Source organism: Salvelinus sp. IW2-2015, linkage group LG1, assembly GCF_002910315.2.
Source record: "Salvelinus sp. IW2-2015 linkage group LG1, ASM291031v2, whole genome shotgun sequence".
NCBI classification, from domain to species: domain Eukaryota; kingdom Metazoa; phylum Chordata; class Actinopteri; order Salmoniformes; family Salmonidae; genus Salvelinus; species Salvelinus sp. IW2-2015.
Genome location: NC_036838.1, coordinates 47,095,922 through 47,123,824, shown reverse-complemented (window position 1 = coordinate 47,123,824; position 27,903 = coordinate 47,095,922). Strand labels below are relative to the sequence as shown.

At 43.1% G+C, this 27,903-nt stretch overlaps 2 protein-coding genes across 2 annotated transcripts; both read left to right on the top strand.

Moving 5' to 3' along the window:
- The first annotated feature begins 806 nt into the window (after nucleotides 1–806).
- Nucleotides 807–12,104, top strand: LOC111968667 (cytochrome b-c1 complex subunit 1, mitochondrial). Its single transcript, XM_023994442.2, has 12 exons — nucleotides 807–916; nucleotides 8,202–8,342; nucleotides 8,503–8,589; nucleotides 8,726–8,855; nucleotides 9,153–9,351; nucleotides 9,516–9,595; nucleotides 9,744–9,859; nucleotides 10,003–10,307; nucleotides 10,452–10,537; nucleotides 10,643–10,731; nucleotides 11,312–11,387; nucleotides 11,564–12,104. The coding sequence occupies exons 1-12, from the start codon at nucleotides 854–856 to the stop codon at nucleotides 11,626–11,628; spliced, it is 1,437 nt and encodes a 478-aa protein (XP_023850210.1). The 5' UTR covers nucleotides 807–853; the 3' UTR covers nucleotides 11,629–12,104.
- An 11,476-nt stretch (nucleotides 12,105–23,580) lies between these two features.
- LOC111971376 (urocortin-3-like) lies at nucleotides 23,581–24,396 on the top strand. Its single transcript, XM_023998163.2, has one exon. The coding sequence runs from the start codon at nucleotides 23,587–23,589 to the stop codon at nucleotides 23,962–23,964; it is 378 nt and encodes a 125-aa protein (XP_023853931.1). The 5' UTR covers nucleotides 23,581–23,586; the 3' UTR covers nucleotides 23,965–24,396.
- The last annotated feature ends 3,507 nt before the right edge of the window (nucleotides 24,397–27,903 follow it).

The following is a 27,903-nucleotide window of genomic DNA, read 5'->3' as shown; positions in this document are numbered from 1 at the left end:
CACTGTCCTTCTCTTAGCACATATGAAAGCTGTAGGATAAAGTTAAATCTAGACTTGGTTTCCTCTATCGTAATCGCTCCTCTTTCACCCCAGCTGCCAAACTAACCCTGATTCAGATAACCATCSTACCCATGCTAGATTACGGAGACATAATTTATAGCTCGGCAGGTAAGGGTGCTCTCAAGCGGCTAGATGTTCTTTACCATTCGGCCATCGGATTTGCCACCAATGCTCCTTATAGGACACATCACTGCACTCTATACTCCTCTGTAAATTGGTCATCTCTGTATACCCGTTGCAAGACCCACTGGTTGATGCTTATTTATAAAACTCTCTTTGGCCTCACTCCCCCCTATCTGAGATACCTACTGCAGCCCTCATCCTCCATATACAACACCCATTCTGCCAGTCACATTCTGTTAAAGGTCCCCAAAGCACACACATCCCTGGGTCGCTCCTCTTTTCAGGTTAGGAGTTAGGTTAAAGGGTTACGGTTAGGGTTAGCTAATGCTAAGTTGTTGCAAAGTAGCTAAAATGCTAAAGTTGTCCTTGATGACTGGCAACCTTTGGCTTGCTAGATGTTCATTTTTGTACCCCGACCAAACACCCTACTTTCATACTTGCCTTAAGTAACCATCTGTCTTATGTAATATACCAAACATAACACACCATACTAATTTGAGTGTCCTGGTTTTACTATGTTACGTCTAGTCTATGAGACCAGGCTGAACTTGTTGGTACTGCTGCATGAGTGAAGGGCGGCATGCGCTGACGTCACATTTTTATGCAAGTCTTGGGCGTCCACGTTGGGGAACGTGCGCGCAGCTGAGTTTTCTGTATTCGACAGGAAAAGATGGCAGCGTCCCTGTGCCGAGTCGGGAGCGCTGTGGGTCAAGCCCTCGCCAAATCCCGTAGCGTAAGTATTCAGGAATATATTGGTATTTAAGGGGTGTGTAAGGATGTAAGAATAATTTCGTTGTTGGTTGGGATCTACATTTCCTTCACGTCGGCAACTTTTACCGAAAAGTAGGCCTCTGTAGCTTGTTAGCTAGTAGTGTTAGCTATCTTATTGGTATGTAGCTAACATTGGTTACGTTATGTAACCAGAGCACAGTGATGGCTAGGCGGTTAGCGTTAGCTTGGAGTTAGCGCAAGGTCAACTCACTCTCAGCAAAGGTTCAATGTCTCACTGTAAAAACCGTGACATGAGTGGGCATTTTGACATCCATGTTTAACACTTTAGTCAACCTATATCTGCGTTGCCTTATTCGATTTTTAAAAACTGACACGGTAATTTTGACCATACTTCCGCGTTGTCCTATTTGCCCTAACGTTAACCAGTTACCTAGCTAGAACTACCTACCTCTGTCTTGTCCAACTGGATGCGTAGCTATGTTAAATTGAACTCGCTACATAGTTAGTCATTAATTGTGTGACCTCAGTTAACTTGAAAGTGTGTTTCCTTTGAGTTGTTGGGCTGCTTGGCTAGCTGGTGAAGTGTTGTTGATGGACCCTCAGTAAAGATAAAAATAGCCCCTCCTTACCTCCAACTTATTAGCTAGCTAAGGTCGACTGGTGGTATGAGTGAATTGGTGGCTGCCACTGTTGTTGTGTGGGATCAACAGTCAGCAGATCACCCCACTACCACTTTCTCTCCTTTTCTTGGCCATGATGACATCAAATCAAAGTTTATTGGTCACATACACAGTTTTGTAAAGGACATCAGCAGTGTGATCTCTATTATTGAATCTCTTGATCCTCTCCCTGAACCTCTCCCAGTGCAGGGATGCAAACTAGTCACCTTTCGGCGAAATTCGCCGTTTTTGAATCCTACGTGATTCGTGTAGATCCGATGAAAAAAGTTTGGGAGGGAGGCGGGGGGTTTGGATCACTACTGGCTGTAAACAAACGAGTGATACGCGTTTGGAGCAATGCTGGCTGCTGTATCCAAGGCTCAGCCAATCGTTTACAAAACAGAATGCAGTGCAGCACGCGACTGAAGAGAGAAGAGACAACCAATTTACTAGTTACAGCCTCAGTGCGCGCTCTGGAAAGGCAACTTGCCAGTTACGGCAGCGCGTCCCCGAATGATAACGAGGAGGTAACGTTAGGTGAGAATCCTGACCACGGAGACAGGGGTGAGAAGGTGATGAACCGTACTTCATGAGCTGTAAACGAAAAACTAGTGGCATTCGGAAAGTTTGAGGTGAGGGWGAAAGTGTGGTTGAACAAGTAACGTTATTAGCATTAACTGTCTTGCTAGMTGGATCGAATTCTCCGTAGCTAGCCAGAGAAATGCTGAGCAACATTAGCCAACTTATCTGATCAAATCATTTAGTTTATGGTGTGAAGATTAGCTTGCTAATAGTCAGACAGCTAACATTAGCTAGCTAACGTTACAACACCAGATGAGCAAACATTAGTAACCTAACCAATTCGCTATTATACGACTCCAAATCTCCCCCCTGTCAGAATTCTCCCCATATTCGCGTTCTTCATTGCTGCGACKTGCTTGAAGGTTGAGATTTCTGCTCTTCACTCCGTTGTAAGTTTAGCCGACATTTCACTGATCTTAGTAGCAGAAAGCATTTTTGTCTGCAGTTTTCGTTTTGGCTATTTATTTCAATATGGCGCCCTGTGCGAACCCCCCTGTTATGGGTCATTTAACATTCAAACACCCCCCCTGCAACGCCCGCGTCCGCCCCGGGAAAGATGCTGCCCATGTCGCCCGTACCTAAACCTGATACTGATTTGTATTAGTCTATACATAAATCTACACGCATACCTTAATTATTAATTTCGGTTTCCTATCCTGACGTGAAGTTTGTTCTATAGAAATTATTTGACTCTGATGTGTGCCACAGAAAGTATTTGACTCTAGCCACAAAATTAAGGAAATTAGAACGGTGGGAGAATTCTGGCAGGGGGGGGGGGTTCGGCACAGCACCGTTCCGCAAATTATAACGCGTTAGTTGCTTACTGCAATCTGTGTGAAATGTTAACTTGCTAACGAACTCACCACTAAATGTTAACTAATGTTTTCCCTCTACAGTATGTGGTTCGTTTTCAGAATGAGATAATTAAATTAAAATGAGGCGTTGCTTGTTAAACAAGTGGATTCAGGGATCAAGTGTAGCTGGAGATGGGCCTGGCTTAAGCTGGATTTTATTTATTTTATTTATTTCACCTTTATTTAACCAGGTAGGCTAGTTGAGAACAAGTTCTCATTTGCAACTGCGACCTGGCCAAGATAAAGCATAGCAATTCGACACATACAACAACACAGAGTAACACATGGAATAAACAAAACATAAATAATACAGTAGAAAAATAAGTCTATATACAATGTGAGCAAATGAGGTGAGATGGGGGGTAAATAGGCCATGGTGGCGAGGTAAATACAATAAAGCAAGTAAAACACTTTAAATGTAGATTTGCAGTGGAAGAATGTGCAAAATAGAAATAATGGGGTGCAAAGGAGCAAAATAAATAAATACAGTAGGRGAAGAGGTAGTTGTTTGGGCTAAATTATAGATGGGCTWTGTACAGGTGCAGTGATCTGTGAGCTGCTCTGACAGCTGGTGCTTAAAGCTAGTGAGGGAGATACGTGTTTCCAGCTTCAGAGACTTTTGCAGTTCGTTCCAGTCTTTGGCAGCAGAGAACTGGAAGGAAAGATGACCAAAGGAGGAATTGGCTTTGGGGGTGACCAGTGAGATATACCTGCTGAAGCGCGTGCTATGAGTGGGTGCTGCTATGGTGACCAGTGAGCTGAGATAAGGCGGGGCTTTACCTAGCAGAGACTTGTAGATAACCTGTAGCCAGTGGGTTTGGCGACGAGTATGAAGCGAGGGCCAACCAACGAGAGCGTACAGGTCGCAATGGTGGGTAGTGTATGGGGCTTTGGTGACAAAACGGATGGCACTGTGATAGACTGCATCCAGTTTGCTGAGTAGAGTGTTGGAGGCTATTTTATAGATGACATCACCGACGTCGAGGATCGGTAGGATGGTCAGTTTTACGAGGGTATGTTTGGCAGCATGAGTGAAGGAGATTTTGTTGTGAAATTTGGAACCCGTTTCTAGATTTAAATTTGGATTGGAGATGCGTAATGTGAGTCTGGATGGAGAGTTTACAGTCTAACCAGACACCTAGGTATTTGTAGTTGTCCACATATTTTAAGTCAGAACCGTCCAGAGTAGTGATGCTAGTCGGGCGGGAGGGTGCGGGCAGCAATCGGTTGAAGAGCATGCARTTAGTTTTACTTGCATTTAAAAGCAGTTGGAGGCCTTGGAATGAGTGTTGAATGGCATTGAAGCTCGTTTGTAGGTTTGTTGGCACAGTGTCCAAGTACATCACTGGGGCCAAACTTCCTCCCATCCAGGACCTCTATACCAGGCGGTGTCAGAGGAAGGTCCTAAAAATGGTCAAAGACTCCAGCCACCCTAGTCATAGACTGTTCTCTCTGCTACCGCACGGCAAGCGGTACCGGAGCGCCAAGTCTAGGTCCAAGAGGCTTCTAAACAGCTTCTACCACCAAGCCATAAGACTGCTGAACATCTAATCAAATGGCTACCCAGACTATTTGCATTGCCCACCCACCCTCTTCTACGCTTCTGCTACTCTCTGTTATTATCTATGTGTAGTCACTTTAATAACTCTACCTACATGTACATATTATCTCGACTAACCGGTGCCCCCGCACATTGACTCTGTACCTGTACCCTCTGTATATAACCTCGCTATTGTTATTTTACAGCTGCTCTTTAATTACTTGTTCCTTTTATTTCTTATTCTTTTTCTGATTTTTTTAACTGCATTGTTGGTTAGGGGCTTGTAAGTAAGCATTTCACTGTAAGGTCTACTACACCTGTTGTATTCGGAGCATTTGACTAATAAGATTTGATTTGATAATACTTTGTTAGTTACTTTTGATGTTGAGTTGTTGTACACAAATATTCCTCACAAGTGCTGAATTGAGGCCATGGAACATTTTCTTCTGCATCGTGACCCCAATGAACTACCTTCCAGTTCATGCATTATAACCTTGGCTAAAATAGTACTCACACACAACTACTTCATGTTTTTGAATTATTTCTTTATTCAGACGAAGGGTACTGCTATGGGATCCCCTTTGGCTCCAAACTATGCTAATTTGTATGTGGGTTACATGGACAGTCAATGTTCAAGCCTCTCGCATGGCTACAATCAATGCAATGGCACTTACAAATGTAGATCCTTCAAACACCCCAAACAGGGAAACAGTTCCCATTCAAAGGTGTTATCACATGCTCCACTAAGGCAGTTATTTATCTTATAACTTGTCCTTGTGGTAMAAATTGTGGGTAAAACAAAGCTCAAACTAAAAGTACGAACCTCGGTGCAAAAACGGTGCAAAAACTCGGCTTACCCAGTTGCGAACCACTTGATTTCGTCGGCATCAAACACGTCACCCTCCCTAGGAGAGGAGGTGACCTCGACAATTTATTGTTAAAAYGAGAGGCTGCCAGAGGCTGCCTGGATCTTTAATTTAAAGACCCTTGCTCCCTTCGGTCTCAACGTAGACTGATCTGAAACCATTCTTGTGATTATTGTGATTTGCCATTAATTGTAAATGTTTTTATWTAACTAGGCAAGTCAGTTAAGAACAAATTCCTATTTACAATGACGGCCTAAACCGGACGATGCTGGCCCAATTGTGCRCWCTCCTATGGGACTCCCGATCATGGCCGGTTGTGATACAGCCCGGGTTCGAACCCGGGTCTGTAGTGACGACACTAGCTCTGCGACGCAGTGCCTTGGACGGCTGCACCACTCATGATGTTTGTAGACCTATGTAGCCAAATTGTATCTATGATGATATGCTATCCATTCATGTTTTTTTGTGTGTTCTGTTTATATCTGATAATTAAAACCAATGATATCAGGCCACACCTGGCCATGATTATAGACACCTGTGTGTGTCCTTTGACAGTATATAAACTAGTGACCCGCAGTGTTTGTCATTATACCCTGATGAAGACAGCTTGTCTGTCAAAACGTTGGTTATGAGGTTATTAAATTAATGTATCTGAGCTCCTAGTGTGCGGCTCTCCTTTTTCTTTTTGAAGTATTTTACTCTGCTAGCCAGCACCTCGTCTAMACGGGTGTGCTTTTCTTTCGCTTCCAMATACACAGTTTAACAGATGATATAGTGGATGCAGTGAAATGCTTATGTTACTAGCTCCTAACAATGACATTGAGGCGATCATACATTTCTAAAATGCATAATATTTTGCTAATTGTCTCTTCATTCCATCACTACAGATTATTTTAGCAATTTCATACATATCCTTACACCAGTACTATCAACACAACAAAATCAACTAAACTCAGGGGGAAAAAGAAACGTCCTCTCACTGTCAACTACGTTTATTTTCAGCAAACTTAACACGTGTAAATATTTGTATGAACATAAGATTCAACAACAGACATAAACTGAACAAGTTCCACAGACATGYGACTAACAGAAATGGAATAATGAGTCCCTGAACAAAGGGGGGGTCAAAATCTAAAGTAACAGTCAGTATCTGGTGTGGCCACAAGCTGCATTAAGTACTGCAGTCATCTCCTCCTCATGGACTGCACCAGATTTGCCAGTTCTTGCTGTGAGATGTTACCCGACTCTTCCACCAAGGCACCTGCAAGTTCCCGGACATTTCTGGGGGGAATGGCCCTAGCCCTCACCCTCTGATCCAACAGGTCCCAGACGTGCTCAATGGGATTGAGATCCGGGCTCTTCGCTGGCCATGGCAAAACACTGACATTCCTGTCTTGCAGGAAAACACACACAGAACGAGCAGTATGGCTGGTGGCATTGTCATGCTGGAGGGTCATGTCAGGATGAACCTGCAGGAAGGGTACCACATGAGGGAGGAGGATGTCTTCCCTGTAACACACAGCGTTGAGATTGCCTGCAATGACAACAAGCTCAGTCCGAKRATTCAGTGACACACCGCCCCAGACCATGACGGACCCTCCACCTCCAAATCGATSCCCCTCTAGAGTACAGGCCTCGGTGTAACGCTCAACACCCTGTGTTGTCTCCTTCGACGATAAACGCAAATCCGACTATCACCCGTGGTGAGACAAAACCGCTACTCGTCAGTGAAGAGCACTTTTTGCCAGTCCTGTCTGGTCCAGCGATGGTGGGTTTGTGCCCATTGGCGACGTTGTTGCCGGTGTTGTCTGGTGATGACCTGCCTTACAACAGGCTTACAAGCCCTCAGTCCAGCCTCTCTCAGCCTATTGCGGACAGTCTGTACACTGATGGAGGGATTGTGCGTTCCTAGTGTAACTCGGGCAGTTKTAGTTACCATCCTGTATCTGTCCCGCAGGTGGGATGTTTGGATGTACCGATCCTGTGCAGGTGTTGTTGCCACGGCGAGGTCTGCCACAGCGAGGACGATCAGCTGTCCGTCCTGTCTCCCTGTAGCTCTGTCTCACAGTACGGACATTGCAATTTATTGCCCTGGCCACATCTGCAGTCCTCATGCCTCCTTGCAGCATGCCTAAGRCACGTTCACGCAGATGAGCAGGRACCCTGAGCATCTTTCTTTTGGTGTTTTTCAGAGCCAGTAGAAAGGCCTCTTTAGTTTCCTAAGTTTTCATAACTGTGACCTTAATTACCTACCGTCTGTAAGCTGTTACTGTCTTTAACGCTGTTCCACAGCTGCATGTTCATTAATTGTTTATGGTTCATTGACCAAGCGTGGGAAACAGTGTTTAAGCCCTTTACAATGAAGATCTGTGAAGTTATTTGGATTTTTACGAATTATCTTTAAAAGACAGGCTCCTGAAAAAGGGACGTTTCTTTTTTTGCTGAGTTTATTTGCTGAAGAATATCAAATCAAATTTATTTATATAGCTGATATCTCAAAGTGCTGTACAGAAACCCAGCCTAAAACCCCAAACAGCAAGCAATGCAGGTGTAGAAGCACAGTGGCTAGGAAAAACTCCCTAGAAAGGCCAAAACCTAGGAAGAAACCTAGAGAGGTACCAGGCTATGAGGGGTGGCCAGTCCTCTTCTGGCTGTGCCGGGTGGAGATTATAACAGAACATGGCCAAGATGTTCAAATGTTCATAAATGACCAGCATGGTCAAATAATAAAATCTCTTGTCACAGTCAGTGTTGTAGGCTAACTATCCTTTCCCTCTCTCTCCAGCCCATCCTGCTGTCTCTGCGGCGTGGTCAGGCTACGGTGACCTACGCCCAGAGCCTTCTGGGAGCTCCTGATACCCGTCTCACTGCCCTGGACAATGGCCTGAGGATCGCATCGGAGGAGACCGGACACAGCACATGCACTGTAAGGACCTGCTGTCATTGATCATACAATCCAAGCAGTCATCTTGATGGATTTGGGAAACATTGCCTAGTGCAGACATTCACTTAGTCACATTTCAGATGATCCTGACTATTTGTTGGCGCGTCATGGTATCTAGCTACGTTCCACCTCTGTCTCTCAGGTTGGGCTGTGGATCGGCTGTGGAAGTCGCTATGAGACTGAGAAGAACAATGGAGCTGGGTTCTTCCTGGAGCACATGGCTTTCAAGGTACACAACAGCCCCGACATCTATGCAACCTACCTTCCGTCTCATAAGGGACTTCACACTTACTTTACTACTGCACCAGACTGGCCCAACATGGTTTCTCTTTCCCCCCCTTTTTTCCCATGTTTCTTTTCCCCAGGGGACAAAGAAGCACACCCAGATGGCCCTGGAGCAGCAGGTGGAGTCCATGGGTGCTCACCTGAGTGCATACACTTCCCGGGAGCACACTGCCTACTACATGAAGACCCTGGCCAAAGACCTGCCAAAAGGTGAGCCAACCAGACCACCTACCCAGCATAGCAGACACTTCAATGAGGCAGGAATAAGGCATGGAGACTGTTTATAAGGTGATATGACAATTCAATAGTGTGTACAATGGGTTGGGTTCTTATAAGCCCTTCTAGTTCCACAGAGGTTGAGTGAGTGTTAATGTATATAGTTGTAAAGCTCCTGTTTCCTTTTGGTGAATTAGTTTCTCATGCCTGTGTTGAACTTCCATTCCCATGGTCTCCAGTAGTCCTTGTCAATTGCTATGTATACTGAAGTGCCCCTCTCACGCTCTCCAGCGGTGGAGCTGTTGTCAGAGGTAGTGCAGAGCAATGCCCTGAACGAGGCTGACATAGAGCAGCAGAGGAGTGTGGTGCTGAGAGAGCTGGAGGAGGTGGAGGGCAGTCTACAGGACGTCTGTTTGGACCTGCTGCATGCCACAGCTTTTCAGGGTACCCCCCTGGGACACAGTGTGCTGGGACCGTCCCAAAACGCCAGGTACACACACACACACACACAGAGCCTACCAGGGAATCCTATTGGGTCAGAGCATGCTAGGCCAAACCAAAACACCAGGGAAACTCGCACATGTTATAGAATCCTGTTACATTTCACAGCACTCCCAGTTAGTTGAGCAGTAAAGGTCTGTCTCTTCCCTTCAGGACTTTGAGTCGACAGGATCTGGTAGATTTCATCAGGAGCCACTACAAGGCCCCCCGCATGGTGCTGGCAGCTGCTGGAGGTATGTCTCCCATACATTAACACTGGCATGTTTAGGCTGTATATAGAGGTATTACATGCCAATACCAACTGGCCCTGATTGTTTTTTTATTTTATTTGAGTGTAATGGTTGTCTGTTTGTAATGRCTCACTGCCTGTTTCCTGTGTAGGTGTGACTCATGAGGAACTGGTTGGGTTGGCCAAACAGCACTTTAGCGGGATTTCCTTTGAGTACGAGGATGATGCCGTGCCTGTTCTGTCCCCCTGCCGCTTCTCTGGCAGCGAGGTGAGGAGCACCYCTGTTTGTGTGTGTCCGAATTGACAGATGTTTGAACAAGGGCACAGGTATCCCATCAGAGCTTTTCTTCTTTTTATTTGGAATGTTAATATGGTTAACCCTGTGTTGTCTCCTCCTCTCGCCCTTTGTAGATCCGCATGCGTGATGATGATATGCCCCTTGCACATATTGCTATCGCAGTGGAGGGGGCCAGTGCCGCCAGCCCAGACATTGTGCCTCTAATGGTGGCCAACTCCATCATTGGCAGCTATGACATCACTTTTGGTGGTGGAAAGCACCTGAGCAGCCGYCTGGCTCGTCTAGCCTCAGAGGAGAGTCTGTGCCACAGCTTTCAGGCCTTCCACTCATCCTACAGCGACACTGGTCTGCTGGGCATCTACTTTGTCACTGACAAACACCACATCGATGACATGATGCACTGGTCACAGAACGCATGGTTAGTTGTGATTTCCAATATATACACTCACAAACACAAAACATGGACACACCTAGTCCCAACACTTATCCTCAGCCTGTGTAATTTTACATATTTCATTTGATAGTATTGACCTCCCTCGTTTTTCTTTCTCTCTCCCTGAAGGATGAACTTGTGCACCACAGTGACAGAGAGTGATGTTGCCAGAGCCAAAAACGCCCTCAAGGCCAGCCTGGTGGGACAGCTCGACGGTAAGAGCTCTCTCCTCATGTAGCCTGTCAGACACTTAAACACACACACACACACAAATACCTCTCCCTGTTCAACACTAACACTGCCGTACTGCTCTTGTGTAGGAACGACACCGATATGTGATGACATCGGSAGGCATGTCCTGAACTATGGCCGCCGTATCCCCCTGGCTGAGTGGGACGCCCGCATCGATGTGAGTACAACCGCCTTCCATGCACCACACATACAGCTGTTACACCCTCCTCTACCACCTAGAGCAGAGGTATTCAACCCCCCCAATTAACAACAATTAACCTTTAATTMATTACATTTTCATCTCTTACATTTTTTTTTTTACGAATAAATACTTATTCAGTAAAATGCAATTTTTCTAATCATCTTTCTCAACGTTTGTATATTGTCCCATACAATAATCTGTACTGTTAATTTTTATATTAAAACATATATTCTGAACAAAAATATATATGCAACAATTTCAAAGATTTTACTGAGTTACAGTTCATAGAAGGAAATCAATCAATTGAAGAAGAAAAAATTAGGCCCTAATCTATGGATTTCACATGACTGGACAGKGGCGCAGCCACTGGGGAGCCAGGCACAGCCAATAAGAATACGTTTTCCCCCCAAAAAAGGGCTTTATTACAGACAGTTCCCCCAGACCCGACTTTGAATACCACTGATCTAGAGGGTGCTCTTTCTGTGTCTCTTTCTGATCTCACTCTGAGTTTYCCCCCCCACCCCTTACTGCATTCACCCCACATTTCTCACCTCAGGCTGTGACGCCCAGGATGGTGCGTGACGTCTGCTCCAAATATATCTATGACAAGTGTCCCGCTGTGTCTGCTGTTGGTAAGTTACCACACATCAGTATTCCTTCCAAGCAGCCTTTGCACCTTAGTCCTCTTGTCCAGGATAAAGATAGCACATAGTCTAAAAGTCCAGCTAGTGGCTACCTAGCTTGGTAATGTTCTGATTCCTCAATCCTTCTCTCATCTCGTCTTACTGTCTTTCTCTCTGTTCCACAGGCCCCGTTGAGCAGCTGCCTGACTACAACAGAATGCGCAGTGCCATGTACTGGCTCCGCTTCTAAGAACCCAATAGTGTTGCTCTCTGCGTGTTCCTTTCACTCTGAGGACTGCCTCAGCTCATCAGCACAGATCTGCATCGGCTCCATCAAAGGTCCCTCTCCTCCATCTCTCGCTCTATTCCTGCTATGTTAGTTTTAGTTGGTTATGAGGGAGAGAACCACTGTTGAGGGGGTGAATAAGTTCTGAGTGTTCTGTTTCCCTGTAATTATCAATAATTACCTCTCGAGAAAGATTGTAATACTGAAGAWTTTTGTTAATGTCACTGAGCCTTTTCATGCACCTGGTACTGTTCTGGGGAAGAGAGGGGAACACCTGAAGACATTCAGTGATAAATACATATACAGTAAAATCAGGGCACTGTACAACCAGTTAATGTAGAGCAAAAGTATTTATGAATTGATGTAGTATTTTGTTTCTGTCCTATTGTACATAACAGAAGCTCTCATTCCGACAAATTAAAATAAAACATTGTAAAACACTTTGTTTTTGAGTCATTGTCCCACACACAGAATTAGATTAGTAAGACTTAATATGTTATGATCTATCCTTGTCTCCAGGCCTACAAGCCACCAATGCCCCACTTTGGAACATTACATTTAAAGGGGGGAAGGGGTTATAAACTGACAGAATTGCTTTCAGATTGTCAAACCATGCATCATTTAGCTATTTGATTTTCAATTTTAGGACCCCTTTTGGTGTAAAAAAGATATAAAACATTTGATACAATATTGAAATTGGCCTTTTGTAMCAAATCCCACAGAAACGCATTGAATAACATTTATGAATTGCAAAGAAAATACTATTTATTTTTTGACTAAGGTTTAAGTGACTGATATAAGAAAGCTCAGGAAATATAAACTCAGCAAAAACAAAATCCTCAACTGTGTTTATTTTCAGCAAACTTAACATGTACATATTTGTATGAACATAAGATTCAACAACTGAGAAACAAACTGAACAAGTTCCACAGACATGTGACTAAAATAATTGAAATGTGTCCCTGAACAAAGGGGGAGGGATCAAAATCAAAAATATCTATCTGGTGTGGCCACCAGCTGCATTAAGTACTGCTGTGCATCTCCTCATGGACTGCACCTGATTTGCCAGTTCTTGCTGTGAGATGTTACCCCACTCTTCTATCAAGGCACCTGCAAGTTCCCGGACATTTCTGGGGGGAATGGTCCTAGCCCTGACCCTCCGATCCAACAGGTCCCAGACGTGCTCAATGGGATTGAGATCCGAGTTCTTCGCTGGCCATGGCAGAACACTGACATTCCTGTCTTGCAGGAAATCACACATAGAACGAGCAGTATGGCTGGTGCATTGTCATGCTGGAGGTCATGTCAGGATGAGCCTGCAGGAAGGGTACCACATGAGGGAGGAGGATGTCTTCCCTGTAACGCACAGCGTTGAGATTGCCTGCAATGACAACAAGCTCAGTCCGATGATGCTGTGACACACCGCCCCCGACCATGACGGACCCTCCACTTCCAAATCGATCCCCCTCTAGAGTACAGACCTCGGCGTAACTCTCATTCCTTCGACGATAAACGCAAATCCGACCATCATCCCTGGTGGACAAAACTACAACTCGTTAGTGAAGAGCACTTTTTGCCAGTCCTGTCGCTTCCAGCACGGTGGGTTTGTGCCCATTGGCGACGTCGTTGCCGTGATGTCTGGTGAGGACCTGCCTTACAAAGGCTTACAAGCCCTCAGTCCAGCCTCTCTCAGCCTATTGCGACAGTCTGAGCACTGATGGAGGGATTGTGCGTTCCTGGTGTAAACCGGGCAGTTATTAGTTGCCATCCCTTATTCTTGTCTCCCGCAGGTATGATGTTTGGATGTACCGATCCTGTGCAGGTGTTACACGTGGTCTGCCACGGCGAGGACGATCAGCTGTCCATCCTGTCTTCCTGTAGCGCTGTCTTAGGTGTCWCACAGTACGGACATTGCAATTTATTGCCCTGGCCACATCTGCAGTCCTCATGCCTCCTTGCAGCATGCCTAAGGCAYGTTCACACAGATGAGCAGGGACCCTGAGCATCTTTCTTTTGGTGTTTTTCAGAGTCCGTAGAAAGGCCTCTTTAGTGTCCTAAGTTTTCATAACTGTGACCTTAATTGTCTACCGTCTGTAGCTGTTAGTGTCTTAACGACCGTTCCACAGGTGCATGTTCATTAATTGTTTATGGTTCATTGGACAGGCATGGGGAACAGTGTTTAAACCCTTTACAATGAAGATCTGTGAAGTTATTTGGATTTTTACAAATTATCTTTGAAAGACCGGGTCCTAATAAAGGGATGTTTTTTTTTGCTGAGTTTATATATTTACACACATTTAACCTCTTTTTTGTGGGTAGGTACAAAACTACCTCCATACAGTGCCTTAGGAAAGTATTCAGACCCTTTGCCTTTTTCACATTTTGTTACGTTACAGCCTTATTCTAGAATGTATTAAATTGACCAAGAACCTGATGGTCACTCTGACAGAGCTCCAGAGTTCCTCTGCGGAGATGGGAGAATCTACCAGAAGGACAACCACCTCTGCAGCACTCCACCAATCAGGCCTTTATGGTAGAGTGGCCAGACGGAAGCCACTCCTCAGTWAAAGGCACATGACAGCCCGTTTGGAGATTGCCAAAAGGCACCTAAAGGGCTCTCAGATCATGAGAAACAAGCTCCTCTGGTCTGATGAAACCAAGATTGAACTCTTTGGCCTGAATGMCAAGAGTGACATCTGGAGGAAACCTGGCACCGCAGGAGTGGCTTCGGGACAAGTCTCYGAATGTCCGAGTGCCCYAKCCAGAGCCTGGACTTGAACCCGATCTAACATCTCTGGAGAGACCTGAAAATAGCTGTGCAGCGACACTCCCCATCCAAACTGCCAGAGCTTGAGAAGATCTGCAGAAAAGAATGGGAGAAACTCCCCAAATACAGATGTGCCAAGCTTGTAGCGTTATACCCAAGAAGACTCAAGGCTGTAATCGCTGCCAAAGGTGCTTCAACAAAGTACTGAGTAAAGGGTCTGAATACTTATGTAAATGTGATTTCAGTTTTTATTATATTACAACATTTTACAAAATGCATATGTGGACACCTGCTCATTGAACATCTCATTCCAAAATCATGGGCATATGGAGTTGGTCCCTCTCTTTGCTGCTATAACARSCAAGTCCTGCAGGGACTTGCTTCCATTCAGCCACAAGAACATTAGTGAGATCGGGCACTGATGTTGGGTGATTAGGCCTGGCTCGCAGTTGACGTTCCAATTCATCCCAAAGGTGTTAGCACAGAATCGTCTAGAATGTCATTGTATGCTGTAGCATTAAGATTTCCCATTCACTGGAACTAAGGGGCCTAGCCCGAACCATGAAAAACAGCCCCAGACCATTACTCCTTCTCCACCAAACTTTACAGTTAGCACTATGAATTAGGACAGGTAACATTCTCCTGGCATCCGCTAAACCCAGATTCGTCCGTCGGACTGCAAGATGGTGAAGCGTGATTCATCACTCCAGAGAACATGTTCTTACTGCTCCAGAGTAACATGGAGGCGAGATTTACACCATTCCAGCCAACGCTTGGCATTGTGCATGGTGATCTTAGGCTTCTGTGCGGCTGCTCGGCCATGAAAACCTATTTCATGAAGCTCCCGACGAACAGTTCTTGTCCTGATGTTGCTTCCAGAGGCAGTTTGGAACTCGGTAGTGAGTGTTGCAACATAGGACAGACGATTTTTACGTGGTATGCGCTTCAGCACTCGGTGGTCCAGTTCATTGAACTTGTGTGGCCTACAACTTCGCTGCTGAGCAGTTGTTGCACCTAGACGTTTCCACTTAAAAATAACAGCACTTACAGTTGGTCTAGAGGCAAAAAAATGGAGAAGCGAGAGATATATAATAAAAAATATAAAAATTATACATATATATACAGTGCTGGTCAAAAATTTKGACATATCTACTCATTCCAAGGTTTTTCTATATTTTTACTATTTTCTACATTGTAGAATAATAGTGAAGACATCAAAACTATGAAATAACACATATGCAATAATGTAGTAACCAAAGAAGTGTTAAACATATCAAAATATATTTTAGATTCTTCAAAGTAGCCACCCTTTGCCTTGATGACAGCTTTGCATACTCTTGGCATTCTCTCAACCAGCTTCACGAAGAATTMTTTTTCCAACAGACTTGAAGGAGTTCCCACATATGCTGAGCACTTGTTGGCTGATTTTCCTTCACTCTGCGGTCCAACTCATCCCAAACCATCTCAATTAGGTTGAGGTTGGGTGATTGTGGAGGCCAGGTCATCTCATGCAGCACTCCATCACTGTCTTTGGTCAAATAGCCCTTACACTGCCTGGAGGTGTGTTTTTGGTCATTGTCTTGTTGAAAAACAAATGATAGTCCCCCTAAGCGCAAACCAGATGGGATGGCATATTGCTGCGGTAGAAATGCTGGTTAAGTGTGCCTTGAATTCTAAATACATCACAGACGGTGTCACCAGCAAAGCACGCCCACACCATCATGCCTCCTCCTCCATGCTTCACCGTGTAAACCACACATGCAGAGTTCATCTGTTCACCTACTCTGCGTCTCACAAAGACAGAGCKGTTGGACCCAAAAATCTCAAATTTGAACTCATCAGTCCGAAGGACAGATTTCCACCAATGTCCATTGATCGATTGGCTCAAACATTAAGAAGAAAATAAATTCCACAAATGAACTTTTAACAAGGCACACCTGTTAATTGAAATGCATTGCAGGTGACTAMCTCATAAAGCTGGGTGAGAGAATGCCAAGAGTGTGCAAAGCTGTCATCAAGGCAAAGGGTGGCTACTTTGAAGAATCTAAAGTATATTTTGTTTTGTTTAACACTTTTTTGGTTACAACATGATTCCATATGTGTTATTTCATAGTTTTGATGTCTTCAGTATTATTCTATAATGTAGAAAATAATACAAATAAAGAAAAACCTTTGAATGAGTAGGTGTGTCCAAACTTGTTGGCAGTTTACATACAGTTAGGTTGGAGTCATTAAAACTTGTTTTTCAACCACTCCACAAATGTCTTGTGAACAAACTATAGTTTTGGCAACTCGGTTAGCACTTCTACTTTGTGCATGACACAAGTATTTTTTCCAACAATTGTTTACATAYATATTATTTCACTTATAATTCACTGTATCACAATTCCAGCGGGTCAGAAGTTTACATACACTAAGTTGACTGCTTTTAAACAGCTTGGAAAATTCCAGAAAATTATGTCATGGCTTTAGAAGCTTCTGATTGACTAATTGACATAATTTGAGTAAATTGGAGGTGTGCCTGTGGATGTATTTCAAGGCCTACCTTCAAACTCAGTACCTCTTTGCTTGACATCATGGGAAAATCAAAAGAGATCAGCCAAGACCTCAGAAAATAAATTGTAGACGTCTACAAATCTGGTTCATCCTTGGGAGCAATTTCCAAATGCCTGAAGGTACCACGTTCATCTGTACAAACAATAGTATGCAAATATAAACACCATGGGACCACGCAGCCGTCATACCGCTCAGGAAGGAGACGCGTTCTGTCTCTTAGAGATTAATGTACTTTGGTGCGAAAAGTGCAAATCAATCCCAGAACAACAGAAAAGGACCTTGTGAAGATGCTGGAGGAAACAGGTACAAAAGTATCTATATCCACAGTCCAATGGTCTGATGAAACAAAAATGTAACTGTTTGGCCATAATGACCGTCGTTATGTTTGGAGGAAAAAGGGGGTGGCTTGCAAGCTGAAGAACACCATCCTAACCGTGATGCACGGGTGTGGGCAGCATCATGTTGTGGGGGTGCTTTGCTGCAGGAGAGACTGGTGCACTTCACAAAATAGATGGCATCATGAGGGAGGTAAATTCTGTGGATATATTGAAGCAACATCTCAAGATGTTGGTGCAATATTGAACCAATCACGGTGAAATGCTGAGCCAATCACGGAGCAATGCTCCTATTTTCTGCCGGCCTGTCACACCACCACAGAAAGCACTGAGCTCGGCTGAAACACCTGCATTTTGGAGGTGCCTGCTTTAGTATCGCTGGCGCTTATTTAACTGTCCAATGAATATATTTTTTTTAAATATTGTTTGCAAACTGATATGTGACACGTATTAATGACAAAATAACATGCAAAACAGGCAAGACCCCCCAAAAAAAATTCAATATATAATATATATATATATATATATATATATATATATAATATATATATATATTATTATTTTTTTTGATTTTTTTGTGGGGCTCAAACAGGTGCCCTGAATGACGGGTCGCATTGATGTGGCTGCTATGAAAGTGAACTGTGTTTGCGGTAATTACGGGTGTAATAATTTTGCCGATTCTGTTGAAAAACTTTTCTTAAAGCAGAAGCAAACGGAACAAAACGGGGATAAACATACCTGAATTTGTCCAATAGAAACTCTTGTTTCCAACTGTTGGACAAATGATTACACCCTAACAGCAAGGCGGTAAGGGTGCAAGGCGGTATTGAAGTGTTTCACCTTGGGTCGTGTCACCTGTGATTCACTCACATTTTCTCCTCAAACCTGTAAACTTTCATTTGTAGGCTAGGTTGTACAGTAGCAGCCTCATGATGGGTGTAGGAACATTTTTAATGTCATGTAATAGCCTAAATCTATTGATGTTACATTGAGCTGGGTGAATGGAATATGAATGACAGTCATCCAATATACTATATTAAAGTTAAATAATAGAAATAAGGCTCACCTGAGTGCATACACTTCCCCGGAGCACACTGCCTACTACATGAAGACCCTGGCCAAAGACCTGCCAAAAGGTGAGCCAACCAGACCACCTACCCAGCATAGCAGACACTTCAATGAGGCAGGAATAAGGCATGGAGACTGTTTATAAGGTGATATGACAATTCAATAGTGTGTACAATGGGTTGGGTTCTTATAAGCCCTTCTAGTTCCACAGAGGTTGAGTGAGTGTTAATGTATATAGTTGTAAAGCTCCTGTTTCCTTTTGGTGAATTAGTTTCTCATGCCTGTGTTGAACTTCCATTCCCATGGTCTCCAGTAGTCCTTGTCAATTGCTATGTATACTGAAGTGCCCCTCTCACTTTTTCTTCAAACAATAACATTTGGGAGTATTAGTATTAACGGTGTAAGCAATTTTACCTTCCTTTTCACAATGCAAATACTATAGTTTATTATTATAATAATAATAATAATAAAACACCTTTAATCTGTTATAGTCACTGATAAAATTGACTACATTTAGGTTGGGAACCGCTGATCTATGACTAGGTCTGCTGGTGGAACTCAAGATATTCTTTCTGGGTGTTAGAATTAGATTCAAGTCGTCTCTATTTCAGGCTGTCCCTTTCTGTAGGTACAGAGACTAGGGGCTAGCTTATGTATCGCCTCCACTCATCTGACTACAGTGTATGATGTGTACATGACCCCCATACAGGGGTCACTGACTGAGGCGGGGCCTTGTCTCTGTGGCCCTCAGGGTCCAGTCCCTTGTGTAAGTAAGACCATGGTTATCATTAGTCAGATGAGGATAATGTCTTGATGGGCTAGASGTCACAAAGGAAACGAGAGAGGCTTGTCTTCCTCTCTTCCTTCCGAGGTGGACAGCTAATTTCCCTCTTCCTGAGGACTTTCTCTCCAGCGGCTCTTCTCTCTATCCCTATTTTTTTGTTTGGAGTGGCTGCGGTTCCGGACTTTCTGGAAACCTACTTGCCGTGGCTAAAGATAGATTTCTGCTCATGTGCGCATGCAGGTGCTGCTGCTGCTTCGCCGATGAATGTCTTTGTCTGGTGTAGCCTACAAACTTCATGCTGTGCACAAAGGACATGGACGATAGGTTCGAACTATTGCATTCTATACCTCAGTAGGCTATTAAGCATAAGCACAATTGTTCTTTTTTTCTTTTTTTAATGCACCTTGCCAAAGATTGTACACATCTGGAACTCTGTTGGAGGGATGTGATACCATTCTTCCACGAGAAATTCGACAATTTGGTGTTTTGTCGATGGTGGTGACGCCGTGGAAGATACTGTCTCAGGCGCCACTCCAGAATCTCCCATAAGTCTTCAATTGGGTTGAGATCTGGTGACTGAGATAGCCATAGTATATGTTTTACATCGTTTTAATGCTCCTCAAACCATTCAGTGACCACTCCTGCCCTGTGGATGGGGGCATTGTCATCCTATGGGGGCTTAGCTGTGGAGCCAAAATAATGGCCTRCCCAGCATTTTTATACATGGCCCTAAGCATGAGGAGATGCTAATTGCTTCATTAACTCAGGAACTCATTAACTCAGTGTGGAAGCACCTGCTTTCTATATACTTTTTATCCCTCATTTACTCAAGTGTTTCCATTATTTTGGCAGTTACCTGTATTTTATATGTTGTGCACAAAAGACATGATCAACATGTTCGTACCCCAATACAAACCTCAAGTGGGGAGTTACATGCAGCATATCACACACAAACAAGACAAAGACACAGTCTAATTATCCATTTCATGTTATTATCTAGTCGTCACAATGGCTAAGCAGGAGGCAGACAGGCAGTCAAAGTAATAATGTTATTTTTCAGCAACTCTGGCTAATGGCTACGCTATGGTAGCAACTACAAAGATTAGACTGACTCATCACATAAAACAGATTATTTTTGCTCCAATACAATGTGAAAACTTCGTATTCACAGCCACTGGCTTTTTGTTTCTCCTCTTTCTTCTTCACGTGTTATCGGTACTGGTGCTGTTCAAGACAAGGATGATAAATGGGTCAACACGTCCTGAACACACACCCAAGACATTGGTAATTGATCAGTTGATCTCATTGATGAATTGATTAACTAAGCTACAGTGAAACCCTAGTTGCATACACCCTCCAGTTTACTTTTGGCAGGACTGACAGACGGAATCTGTCATTAGAACGGCTTTGCGGTCACAGCACTCAACAACACCATGATCATGAGTGGCAGGCAAAGTGCTGTGACAGGTGAATGGCCCTTCATGTGAAGTCAATCTGATCTGAGTAAAATAAATTACATTTTCACTTCTTCCACTCTGAAAATTAGACAATCACATAGGCAAAAAGTTAATCATGATAACTTCAAAATCAGATATAGGGATCTGCACACCAATTTGAACCAGATGTCACAACCACAACCATAGTGTTGTTACTTGATACAGGTGGACCTAATTTTTTTTGCATTGTGTTTTTCTCATACTGATCAAGAAAACTCAAAATACATGTGAATAATCTAGCATGTCGAAAGCATGGGAAAATATGTATTTATTATCTCTTTGTGAGTGAAGATGGGGGTAATATCCAATCTAGACAGAGACAAAATTGCACTTACCATCATGTTATTTTTATACAAAGAGGGTGATAGCAAACAATGACAGAAAGGGAAATGAGACAAGATGAGAGGGGAGGGCAAGGGATGGAGAGATGTACAAGATAAACAGAGAGTAGGGGAGAGCTGCATGTGACGGTGCAGTAACACTCGGACGATAGAGAGGGAGGACGATAAGAGTCTTGCGTAACGAGAGAGCAGTCCAGTTGAACATCTGTGGGTGCATTACAGTGGTCACTTCTCTACTTGATAGGCAAAGACTGACTGAGAGATACAGAGAGAACCAGAAGAAAAATACTTTGCCACCACCCTGCATCTAAGAGGAACATCTGCATCTTGGGGACCTTACCACTCCTAAGTTGTGACATTGGGTAAGGCCTTATTACTGATGATTACATGTTTTATATTTTCCAAGGATGATCCACAACTTTCATAGTAAATGTGATTGTAAAAGGAACTTTAAGGAACCATAATGTCTTTAATTATCAATTGGACAAATGTTGAATGGTCAGATGTACGCCAGAAATAGAGTTTGAAGACCCAAGCAACATTTATACACTATTTGTCAAAAGTTTTATACCACCTACCCATTCAAGGGTTTTCTTTGTTTTTACTATTTTCTACATTGTAGAATAATAGTGAAGACATCAAAGCTTTGAAATAACACAATGGAATCATGTAGTAACGAAAAAAGTGTTAAACAAATCAAAATATACTTTATATTTGAGATTCTTCAAATACCCATCCTTTGCCTTGATGCCAGCTTTGCACATGCTTGGCATGCTCTCAACCAGCTTCACCTGGAATGCTTTTCCAACAGTCTTGAAGGAGGTCCCACATATGCTGAGCACTTGTTGGCTGCTTTTCCTTCACTCTGCGTTCCAACCATCCCAAACCATCTCAATTTGGTTGAGGTCGGGGGATTGTGGAGGCCAGGTCATCTGATGCAGSACTCCATCACTCTCCCTCTTGGTCAAATTGCCCTTACACCGCCTGGAGATGTGTTGGGTCATTGTCCTGTCGGAAAAACAAATTATAGTGGGACTAAGGCCAAACCAGATGGGATGGCGTATCGCTGCAGAATGCTGTGGTAGCCATGCTGGTTGTGTGCCTTAAATTCTATATAAATCACAGACAGTGTCACCAGCAAAGCACCCCCACACCATTACACTCCCTCCTCCATGCTTTATGGGGGGAAATACACATGCAGAGATCATCCGTTCACCCTCACCCCATCTCACAAAGACACGGTGGTTGGAACCAAAAATCTCAAATTTGGACTCCAGACCAAAGGACAAATTTCCACCGGTCTAATGTCCATTGCTCGTGTTTCTTGGCCCTCTTCTTCTTATTGATGTCCTTTAGTAGTGGTTTCTTTGCAGCAATTCAACCATGAAGGCCTGATTCACACAGTCCCCTCTGAACAGTTGGTGTTGAGATGTGTCTGTTACTTGAACTCTGTGAAGCTTATATTTGGGCTGAAATCTCTGAGGCTGGTAACTCTAATGAACTTAGATAACTCTGGGTATTCCATTCCTGTGGCGGTCCTAATGAAAGCCATTTTCATCATAGCGCTTGATGGTTTTTGCGACTGCACTTGAAGAAACTTTAAAAGTTCTTGAAATGTTCTGTATTGACTGACCTTCATGTCTTCAAGTAATGATAGACTGTCATTTCCCTTTGCTTATTTGAGCTCTTCTTGCCATAATATGGACTTGGTCTTTTCCCAAATAGGGCTATCTTCTGTATCTCCCCCCCCCCCCCCCCCTTATCACAACACAACTGATTGGCTCAAACGCATTAAGATGGAAAGAAATTCCCCAGAATTAACTTTTAAGAAGGCACACCTGTTAAGTTAATTGAAATGCATTCCAAGGGACTACCTCATGAAGCTGGTTGAGAGAATGCCAAGAGTGTGCAAAGCTGTCATCAAGGCAAAGGGTGGCTATTTGAAGAATCTGGGGGCGGCAGGTAGCCTAGTGGTTAGAGCGTTGGACTAGTAACCAAAAGGTTGCAAGATTGAATCCCCGAGCTGACAAGGTAAACATCTGTCATTCTGCCCCTGAACAAGGCAGTTAACCCACTGTTCCTAGGCTGTCATTGAAAATAAGAATTTGTTCTTAATTGACTTGCCTAGTTAAATTAAGGTAAAATATATTTTGATTTGTTTAACACTTATTTGGTTACTACATGATTCCATATGTGTTATTCATAGTTTTGAAGTCTTCACTATTATTCTACAATGTAGAAAATAGTAAAAAATCWAGAAAAACCCTTGAATGAGTAGGTGTTCTAAAACTTTGGACCAGTAGTGTACACTGCTGTACTATGTCAAGAATGTTCGGGAGTTAAGTAATCTGTTAGAACCACTGATATGTAAATATATCACAGTGGGTAACCATTAGTCATGGCAATTACATACCGTTGAGGAAACAATAATGGTGTGCCATGCCATCATTACAAGGACCATGAGGGAACCATGCTATATTTAGAGCAAATGAACAAATCTTCTTCAAAATTGTATGATTTTCACTATAAACAGTTTCCTCTCTGCCTTTCCTCCCTCAGATCAACTGTGCTTACCATGCGAGGCATGCATCTAAGTCTGTGTCTGGCTCTGCTGCTGCCATGGTGCAACCAGTGCCAGAGAACGGGCTCTGCCARTGCCAAGCTGGGAAAAGAAGACACAGGAGACCTGTTGGCTGTCAAACTCATAAACCGCAGTGGCATCCTGGGCCCTCTGCTCCCCCCAGAGTTCCATCCAACACCCCGGCAGACCAGAGCCCCACGTCCGGCCTCCCAGGTCTCCAAGAGAGCCCGGCAAGGGTCCCGCTTCACCCTGTCCCTGGATGTCCCCACCAGCATCCTCAGTGTCCTCATAGACCTTGCCAAGAACCACGACATGAGAGCCAAGGCTGCTGCCAATGCAGAGCTGATGGCACGCATTGGGAAAAGGAAATAAGGGCTGGGGTTGTATGGGCAAAGCTAAGGGGGGCAATTCTCAACTCACCAGGGTGGGTTTTCAAAATCAGGTTATGGGATGGATAGGTTATGGGAAGGAAGGGTTGTTATTAGAGGAAAAGACATCTTGAAGTCTTTAACTAGTTTAGCCCTTTATCTGTTTTATATTTCTATTGCATAATTCTTACCTCATTTTATGCCAAACAGATCCACTGTCTGCCTGTACAGAAACATTATATAAAAAGAATGATAGAACAAATTGTGCTAATTAAATGTCACTTATCAAATATAAGATGAAGCTGGTCTTTTGTCTCCGCTACAGTGGGCAAAATGTRTAATTTGTGGGCAGATAATCTTCTGAAATAGTAATAGGCAGGGAACCATTTGGAGTCTGTTTATTGTTTTTATTTGAATGTGTAACAAACTAAGGAAAGGTTGGAAAATAAAATCAGATAATGTAACCTAATTTCTGTGTGTATCGCTTGCTTCTTCTGCATTGACGTCAGAGGCGTTTATTAATTACAAGCATCAGTAACCAATAAAGCACTAACGAATAAGTAATATCACCCTGCGTCATTCCCAACAAGAAGACTGATAACCGGACCATGGCACAGGGAGGAAATTGACCTCAGAGACAGAGGTCCCTGTTAGAGATCATCCATCTAGTTGATTAATGCTTGATCCCAAGTCAATTGGATAATTAAAGCAGCAATGCTGAGAGTAATTTTTAGTCACAGCACAGACCATTACTTAACTCAGATAGATACATAAGCAAATTACAAATAAACATTCGTCTGGACTCCTGGAAGTACTGGATGGTGTGCAGGTGATACAGTTTGTGAGGTAATATGGCCTACAAAACGCCTAAAATGATGGTACAAAAACAACACATTCATGTTCATCAAAGAATATGTTTATGAAGGAAATATAGCCTGTATCAATTGTTCAATAAAGGTATACATATATATATATATATATATATATATATATATATACACACTGTTAGGTTCTTATTTTTCAGAGTAAATAACTCACAGAGAAGCTAAACCAAGATTAATTCTTCCCAAAGGGTCGTTACAGCTGTAATTCAGACATAACATGTTCTCACCATCACAAGTATATACAGTTGAAGTCGGAAGTTTACATACACTTAGGTTGGAGTCATGAAACTCATTTTTCAACCACTCCACAAATTTCTTGTTAACAAACTGTAGTTTTTCAAGTTGGTTAGGACATCTACTTTGTGCATGACAAGTATTTTGCATGACAAGTATTTTTTCCAACAATTGTTTACAGACAGATTATTTAAATTATAATTCACTGTATCACAATTCCAGTGGGTCAGAAGTTTACATACACTAAATTGGCTGTGCCTTTAAACAGCTTGGAAAATTCCAGAAAATGATATCAAGGCTTTAGAAGCTTCTGATAGGCTAATTGACATAATTTGAGTAAACTGGAGGTGTACCTGTGGATGTATTTCAAGGCCTACCTTCAAACTCAGTGCCTCTTTGCTTGACATCATGGGAAAATCAAAATAAATCAGCCAAGACCTCCGAAAAAATATTTGTAGAGCTCCACAAGTCTGGTTCATCCTTGGGAGCAATTTCCAAATGCCTGAAGGTACCACGTTCATCTGTACAAACAATAGTATGCAAGTATAAACACCATGGGACCATGCAGCCGTCATACCGCTCAGGAAGGAGACGCGTTCTGTCTTCTAGAGATGAACGTACTTTGGTGCAAAAAGTGCAAATCAATCCCAGAACAGAAGCCACTGCTCCAAAACCGCAACTGCACATGGGGACAAATATCGTACTTATTGGAGAAATGTCCTCTGGTCTGATGAGACATCAGTCAGGAAGTTAAAGCTTGGTCGCAAATGGGTCTTCCAAATGGACAATGACCCCAAGCATACTTCCAAAGTTGTGGCAAAATGGCTTAATAAGGACACCAAAGTCAAGGTCAATCCTACAAAGTCAAAGTCAATCCTATAGAAAATTTGTGGGCAGAACTGAAAAAGTGTGCGAGCAAGGAGGCCTACAAACCTGACTCAGTTACACCAGCTCTGTCATGAGGAATGGGCCAAAATTCACCCAACTTATTGTGGGAAGCTTGTGGAAGGCTACCTGAAAAGTTTCACTCAAGTTAAACAATTTAAAGGCAATGTCACCAAATACTAATTGAGTGTATGTAAACTTCTGACCCACTGGGAATGTGATGAAAGAAATAAAAGCTGAAATAAATCATTCTCTCTACTATTATTCTGACATTTCACATTCTTAAAACAAGGTGGTGATCCTAACTGACCTAAAAAGAGGGAATTTTTACTTGGATTAAATGTCAGGAATTGTGAAAAAAGAGTTTAAATGTATTTGGCTAAGGTGTATATAAACTTCCAACATCAACTGTATGCCCCACTTTGGACACTCCTCCTTCTCTCCAATCCTTACATCTTATGGTTCCAAATAATATAACCATTATTTCTCCCTTCAGGGGATCTGACCTGACCTCCTGACCTCAACCCCTCCTTCGCCTAATCCACAGATGTTCTCCCGTCCACACAGCACATTCCACAGCCACTCTGTCTTTCTACAGATCTCTCCTTTATATACTATTCATCTGATCTATCATGTCTTTAACCTTTCTGGCGCAGGCGTTCCGCTAGCGACCCACCTCGACAACATCCGGTGAAATTGCAGAGCGCGAAATTCAAATGACAGAAATTCAAATATTTAACATTCATGAAAATACAAGTGTCATACATCAAAATAAATATTAACTTCTTGTTAATCCAGTCGCTGTGTCAGATTTCAAAAAGGCTTTACGGCGAAAGCACACCATGCAATTATCTGAGGACAGCGTGAAAAAGCGTGAAAAACATTTTTCAACCAGGCAGGTGCGCCACGAAAGTCAGAAATAGCGATATAATAAAAGCCTTACCTTTGAAGATCTTCTTCTGTTGGCACTCCAAAAGGTACCAGCTACATCACAAATGGTCCTTTTGTTCAATAAAGTCCTCAAAAACTCAGTTTAGCTGGCGCGCTTCATTCAATAATCCACCGGTTTCCCTCCTCAAAATGCATACAAAATTAATCCCAAACGTTACCAATAAACTTCTTCAAACATGTCAAACAATGTTTATAATCAAAACTCAGGTACCCTAATACGTAAATAAATGATAAAATTTAAGACGGAGAATCGTTATTGTCTTTACCGGAGATAAACAACAAAGAACGAGCTCTCATCCACACGCATGAAAACACTACAGCCAAAATGGGAGCCACTTAAAAAACTACAAATTCTAGCTCATTTTCCCAGAAGCAAGCCTGAAACTCTTTCTAAAGACTGTTGACATCTAGTGGAAGCCCTAGGAACTGCAATCTGGGAGGATTTCGCCTCATAATAAACATGACAGCCATTGGAAACAGTGGTAGGCTGAATTTTTTKKGGGGGGATGGTTTGTCCTCGGGGTTTCGCCTGACATATCAGTTCTGTTATACTCACAGACATTATTTTAACAGTTTTAGAAACTTTAGAGTGTTTTCTATCCAAATATTATTATATGCATATGCATATCCTAGCTTCTGGGCCTGAGTAACAGACAGTTTACTTTGGGCACGCTTTTCATCCAGACGTCACCATACTGCCCCCTAGCCCAAAGAGGTTCAAAGTTTAGCCCGAATCCAACAACACACACACACAACCGTTCAAAAGTTTGGTGCCACTTAGATATGTCCTTGTTGTTGAAAGAAAAGCACATTTGTCCATTAAAATAACATCAAATTGTCTATTATTTTTCTGATGTGAGTCAGATGTGGGTATTCCATGTGAGAAATTGCCAAGAAACTTAAGATCTCGTACAACGCTGTGTACTACTCCCTTCACAGAACAGCTCAAACTGACTCTAACCTTTGCAACTCTTAGCAGAGTTGCGAAG